Genomic DNA, 7,489 nt, shown 5'->3' on the forward strand with positions numbered 1-7,489 from the left:
GTAACTTCAATTTGTTTAATAATGTATAGATTAGTGTTGTGGCGTTCAGCTCAAAAAACAGCTCATATGTTTTCAAAAACCAACCTGTTTGGTTCTGTTCTGTATTCAGACAGGTTCTGGAAACACAATTTTTTTTCACTTTCCTATGTATATTGGAGTACAAATTAATATGTGTAATGTAATGTCTTTATTACAAAAGGTGTGATGTTGTTGTTTGCCAGACTAGAAAAAAGACCTTGATGTGTGGACATTTTGGCTCTTTCATCTCCAGCTGTATTTTGTAATTCACATATCATCAGTGAGGTCACGTTCGATCAACCGTACATACATTGCAATGGGAGATCCACACATTTATTAGTCCGTATGGTTCGTTTGGTACGAAGGATAAGGATGAGATTATTTTATCATGTGTTTAGTTGAAACTTTAGTTTTGATATAAGTAGTTTTGATTTATTGATGTTAATGTGTGAAATTAAAGAGGGAGATATGATTAAGTGATTAACTTATGTACATAATGGATACTTGAGAAAGCGCGTAAATTTTTTTTTAAGTTAGAAGTGTATAATCGAAACATTTTAGTAATTTTTCAATGACGTAATTCAAATGTCTAAATGAAATTTACTTGACAATTTTAAGGAAGGGATCTTGTATTCTGCCTTAAATTTATGCTTTAATAAATGTTGATGACCCAACTCTTGTTTTCTCAGGCTAAAGCCCAAATACTTTATTAATAGCACTTCAGAACAAGTCCTTTGGAAGGTTATAGTACATCTAAACTTTGCAAGAGCTGTTGTCCCATAAAATTATAGTCCAAATGGACAGAGTTTACAATTGAAACAGAGTTTGATTTATGTTATAGTTATCTGATTGGGCCTTCCATACTTCTCCGTTTATTATTGTGTGAAAAAAAATTAACATACAACGGTACACAAGAGTGATCTAAGTGATCAACAAAGTGGATCGAGAATTATGAGGTCTCAGGTTCAAATATTAGCAGAGATAAAAACACTACGTAAGGCAGAGTTACCTGATACATGTTGTTGGTTAGAAATGACTATATCCCGTGGAATTAGTCAAAGCACGGACAAGTTAGCGTACTTTGACATGGTCAATAATTGTATTTTGTACTTGAGGAATTTTTGGTCTAGAAGAGTTAAGTACTACTCAACATGGTAGAAACAGGAAATTGTATTGCATATACAATTCTAAAGCAAGCATTAAGCTCTTTCATATCTACACAGGATACAGCTTCTCCTCTCATTTCTTGTTCTACTAGGGGAGATAATGGGGCATCTAAAAGAAGGGGGAAAATACACAAAATGAAACTAAAACTTAGTCAGTAATATATGTACTATCCCTAGTTAACGAACCTTAAAAAATGAAGAAAAAAAAAGCACTATCATTAGTCTGATGACCATAGGAGAAGCTGTGATATTAACCACGCCTTGAATTACCGGAGTCTGCTAAAATTCCTAATGATTTGTTGTTCCTTGTTAGGATTCTGACACTTATATTTCAGCATCTCCATCTCTTGGAGACGGCATTATCTCAATTGCTTGTCCCGTTTGAGACTGAGGCATTGTTGTTGTTTGTCCTGTTTGGCCTACTCCGTTTTGTTGTTGTATTTCTTCAATCCTCCTAATGACTTCTCTAATATTTATCCTCTGTTGCGGATTACTCTCTACACATGCTGCACTAATGTGAATTAGTTCCTTAATTGAACTCATTGAATCTTTCGCGCTTGTTATTATATCTGGATCACATAATTCAGTTTCTCTTCCCTCAGCAATCGCGGATTTCGCCCATTGTGCTATGTCTATCCCTCCTTTACCGGTATTAAGATATATAGACGGGTACTTCCCTGTTATTATCTCAAGAATCACAATTCCAAGGCAATAAACGTCGCATTTGGGTGTAACTTGGTTATTTTGTACTGCTTCTGGTGACTTGAACGCGATTAGTGCTTGAACTGCATGCGCGTTGTTCATTAAGGTGCAGAATCCGTAACCAGTGAGTATTGGCTCGTGGTTTGTGCTTATGAGTATATTGCTCGATTTCAAATCGCCATGGGGCAAATCAGAAGAAGCAAGTTCAGTGTGAAGATAATTTAGTCCTTGAGCTACTCCTTGTATAATATTTAGACGCACTGGCCAGGTGAGCTCAGCATGGGGCAGCCCTCTTTCACCTGTGATCATTCATATAAAGCAGCAGCAATCTTTATAAGTAATCATGCACAGACTAATTAGCGCGAAGAAAATGAATATTATGCCTAATTAAACCTCGAAAACTAGTTCATAAGTTAAGCATAGCTCAAATCCGTCCCTCAACTCCTCAACTAATTAACATGGAGAAAATAACAGGACAATTGTAGAAATGACCTTTCTTGAGGTCTCTATTTAACTTATGTTCCCCTTAACCCACTGGGTTAACGGGAACATAATTCAAAAAGTGACCTTGAAAAAGACCATAAGGTGCGAATAATCCCAATATAACATGGGGGCCTACATATCAAGAGTACAGATGAGTCTGGCTTCGATAACTTGTGAAGCAAACGGACCTTTAGACCTCACTCAACTTCAAAGCTAGTTCATGGATATAGACGTATAGTTTGCCAAGTTTATACAAGGAGACTACTTTATGTTCCTCACCTAATATGAAATACTTGACGATTAGACTACTAATACAATGTAAACATACGACTTGTAGAAGTTTTTGAGCCTCCTATTCTAAGCACATGCACAAAATTAACAAAAATGAGTTTATTGTACGCAGTCTTACCATGCATTTCTATTTATGACATAATAAAATTAGAGCTAGGTACTTTACCGTGCAATATGTATAGCAAGCTTCCTTTAGGAATGTACTCATACACAAACAACTTCTCTTCCTTGCGATGATGGTAAGCCAAAAGTGTTAGAATATTTTTATGTCTCAATCTTCCTAAACGTTTAACCTCTGCATCGAAACCATCTTTTCCGATCTTGTTCATTTCTTTGATCCTCTTTACCACAACTGTCAATCCATTTGACATCATAGCCTTATAAGAAGAACCCAATGGCCCATTCCCTAACACCTCTGCAGCAGCTTTCATCAAATCTGCTAAACCAAACTCACCTTTATCATCATTCACCATTGTCAAATCTCCTACCCGTTTTCCCATTATCGACCCTTTTCTAATCGAACTGCCACGTCTACTTAGTTCAAATGACTTCTTGCTATCACTCGAAATTCGCCTCCCAAGTGATGGCTCATCAAAACTTTCAATTGAAGCACGGCGATTTTGTTGGCAGCGACATATGAGGTATATTACTATGATCATGATCAATAACAGAACAACTGATGATATCATAATCCACATTGAGATGCTTTTATTCGAATTACTATCCGGACTTTGTTGAGTGCCATTATTTGCGTTATTATTAGTGTTGTTGTCGTTGCTGCTATTTATGGCTTGATTACAGGCTTTGCCTAATTTTTCACCACAAAGCTCGGAATTCCCCTTAAATGAACTCTCATTGAATCTTGATAACGAAACAGGGATTTCCCCTTTCAAGTTATTATTAGAAAAATCGATTGATTCTAATGTTGACTGCTTCGAGATTGGCGGTATTGGACCTGTGAACTGATTGTTCTCCAGGTGCAATTCAATGAGATATTGCAGCTCCATTAATGAAGATGGAATTTCACCCGAAAATTTGTTGTCAGAGAGCCATAACTTCTTCAACGACAACATTTTTTCGAAGTAATTTGATGGAATTTCACCAGAAAATTGATTTTCCGACAAATAAAGACCTTTTAAAGCACCCATTCGATTGAATTCCGGAATTGGTCCAGAAAATAAATTGCTTTGAAAACTAAGTGTACGCAGAGCAGGCATTTGTGATAATGCCTCAACGTCTATAATTCCAGATAAATTCGTTTCTGCAAGAAGAAGTCCAGTAACCATTTTTTTCTGACAAAAAACACCCAACCAACGTATATTTTTGTCACACGGATCCGTTCCAGGTTTCCAGGATTCCAATGACGCTGCATTTGTAAATGATTGTTTCAGCTTCAACAAAGCATCAGTATCGGAAACTGAAATTATTTTCACGGGGTAATTGATCAAGAAGACGATGCAAAGAAGGCATGTTTTGATCATAACACGAAAAATGTCCATGTTATTTATTCAAAATTACTATATTCGTCCCCGTTATGAAGTAAATTTCTGGATTTTTCATTTGTTAACTAAGAGATAACAAAAGAAAAATTTACTTGTTTTTTTGTTAGGTAGAATTAGTATAATTTTTCTCCATTTTTGCATGTTGGGATGATGAAGGTGCAAAAGAGCCAGAGAAGCAAGGACCACATGAGACTTGAAGTAAGAAACAATTGATTAACCGTTATTATCGTCTAGTTTGTGTGCAGACATTCAACCTAGAATAACTGAAATCCTCGTTATATATATACACTAGGAAATTTGGCTGCGATTGAATTTTTAAGGGATAATTTTACAAAGCTCACCTTCCCTGTGATTTACAATATTGTATATACCTTTCTTATTTTGATTTTTTTTGTAACCATTCTTTAAATTTATTTAAAATAAATAAAAATTAATTATAATTTGACAACTTTGTCCTTTTGTATTAATTTCTTCATATTCATTCACATTATTTTTAAAAATGACTTATATAATGAAAGTTTTAAAAATAAATCAATACAAAGAAGTGTGAATCTTTGTTTGATAAAAAAGAACACGTTTATATACATTTAAATAATATATATTATAGTATAAAATTATTTGTGTTGATTTATTTTCAACGTATTTATTAAATAAATCATGTTTTTAATGGTATGCATTAATATGAAGAAATTAATACAAAGAAGGGAAAAATTTTCAAGTTATAATTGATTTATATTTATTTTAAATAATTTTAAAGAATGATTACAAAAAAAATAAAATAAGGGAGTAACATCATTAATTGTTCTAATTATATTATTTTATCAAGAGAAATATCAACATTAATTTTTTTTTGTTAAACTTAACAATTAATATTGAACAAAATAGAGAATTTATTCTTAAGCAATAAGCTGTAAAATATATGTATCCTTTAATTAATTTTATTTCTATTGTACATAGCAAATATTCGTAGTAAATTATTACACATACATACAAGCATTTATTGGCAATTGACCCTTTAAATTTCTTTTAATCTAAATAAATGTTAAAAAATATTTTCTATAATTGTTAGTAAATAAAATAAAAATGAAATGAAAATTAAAAAGAAACTAAAACAACTATTGAAGTTTGTTAATAATTAAAGGTAAAGAATTGTACTATACAAACTACAAAGTAGTAGTAATTTAACTTCGTTAAATTAAAGTTTGTTAATAATTACTTTTAACAATGGAAGAAATGAAATAAATATGTTATTTATTTAAATGTTAAGTATTGATGTCTGTTACTCAATAAAAACTAATCTCCTCCTCATAAATATGTTATAGTAAAAGTTGTAATATAAAAATATTATAATGAGGATAAAGAAATAAAAATATTATAATATTGGTATTTCGATATAAAAAACAACTATAAAAAGTTAAATATGAATAAAAGAATCATATACCTTTTTATAGATGTATTACAACAAAATTTTGAAAAATTTATCAATTGAAGAACAAAAGTTAATATTCATTTCCAAAAAAATAAGAGTAGCATAAGCCTTTTAGCCTTGTGTTCTTATTTAGACGGTGTTCATATATTTATATTAGTAATTGTAATATATATATATATATATATATATAGGTTATTTCGTGTTTTTTGGTTATGATATTATTATATCTTTTATTTTATTACTTTTTTTATTGACATTTTTATGAGGAAAAATAAGAGACCAAATTATATAAATAGAAATTATACAACAAATAACTCTCATACTTCTAAAACTTAATCACTGGTGCTTCGAATTAAATTTTAAGTTCGTATAAAAATTATATTTAAGAGCATCATAAGGATACACAAGAAATAAAAATGAAAGAAAGAAAAACATAATACAATACACATATCGTAGCGACTTTAATCATTAAAATTAAAAATAGAAGGAAAAACAAAATCAACACATAATTGTCTAAGATCTTGTCATATCCACTTCACAAGCCTATCAATATTCAAAGTTTTCTTCTTCTTTTTCAAGTCAAACAAAGGTAGAGAGGCATCACTATTGTTGATATTCACTTCACAAATCTATCACTATTCAAAAGCTTTCTTCACATAAAAATTAAATTTAAGAGGCATCATAGAGATATATAAGAATAAAAAGAGAGGAAATATAAAGAGAAAAAAAAGGACAATACACATATCATTAAAAAATAGAAAGAAATCAATACATAATTATCTAAGTTTTTGTCAATATCCACTTCAAAAGTCCATCACCATTCAAGAATCTTCTTCTTTTTCTTCTTTTTCTTTTTCATGCCAAATAAAAGCATGAATATAATACTATGGTGAAAATGAGGGGTAACTTTGGATAGAATCTCATGAAACAAAAAATATGAATTTATATAGAAAATAATGGAGGAATACCATAAGGTTTCATATTTAATATTTAAGGGTTATGATTATGAAAAATTGAAAATAATGAGAGTTATGAATATATGCACATTATATCTAATAAAGAAGATATATTATAGTGAGAAGTGAAGAGTTGAGTACTTAAATATAAAGACTTTATGAGATATTAAAAATAAAAAAATAATTAAAGTAAGAAAAATGGTCAAAAAAGGATTAAAAAAAATAAAAAATGAATGGAGATCATAGAGAGGTGCCACATCACTTTGTCTATGGTCCTCCTTTATATATATATATATATATATATATATATATACATTATTTTAGTATGAACAAATAATTATTGGTATTACTATTAATATAGAAAATAAATTAGGCTAATGTGTAAATTTGGAATATTTATTTACCTTTAATTACCTTATACATTCATCTAAGGGTGTGTTTGGTATGAAGGAAAACATTTTTCGGAAAATGTTTTTCAATTTTCTCATGTTTGGTTGGGTTAAATGTTTTCCAAATCAACTCATTTTTCTTAAATTTAAGGAAAATGACTTCCCTTCAAAATTTAAGGAAAACATTTTCAAAAACTCTCTTCCAACTTCAAATTACAATTATTTTTTTGTTGAAAAAATCAATTTATTTTGCCTTTACTCTCAAACCAGCCCCCCAACCACCTTCCTCCCCTCCAAAAAATAAAATAATTTTAAAGCTTGTTTTTAAATTCAATTTCTTTACCCAACCCTCACCCCTACCCCCACTCCCTTCCAAAAAATATTAAAATTTGTTTTCAACTTCAAAATTTCATTTTTTCACCCTACCCTTGACCCCCCTCCCCCCCAAAAAAATAAAAAAATAATTTAAATTTGTTTTTAAAAAATATTTTCAACTTCAAAAAATTATTTTTTCACCCCAACCCTCGACCCCCCCCCCCCCCCCCCCCCCCCC

At 30.7% G+C, this 7,489-nt stretch overlaps 1 protein-coding gene across 1 annotated transcript; it reads right to left on the reverse strand.

The window, feature by feature from the left end:
- Nucleotides 1-1,468: 1,468 nt before the first annotated feature.
- Nucleotides 1,469-4,159, reverse strand: LOC125859625 (pollen receptor-like kinase 3). The gene is made up of 2 exons (XM_049539409.1): nt 2,827-4,159; nt 1,469-2,185 (listed from the first exon to the last, which is right to left on the reverse strand). The coding sequence occupies exons 1-2, from the start codon at nt 4,157-4,159 to the stop codon at nt 1,509-1,511; spliced, it is 2,010 nt and encodes a 669-aa protein (XP_049395366.1). The 3' UTR covers nt 1,469-1,508.
- Nucleotides 4,160-7,489: the final 3,330 nt, after the last annotated feature.

Source organism: Solanum stenotomum, chromosome 3 (genome assembly GCF_019186545.1).
Source record: "Solanum stenotomum isolate F172 chromosome 3, ASM1918654v1, whole genome shotgun sequence".
Classification (NCBI taxonomy): Eukaryota; Viridiplantae; Streptophyta; class Magnoliopsida; order Solanales; family Solanaceae; genus Solanum; species Solanum stenotomum.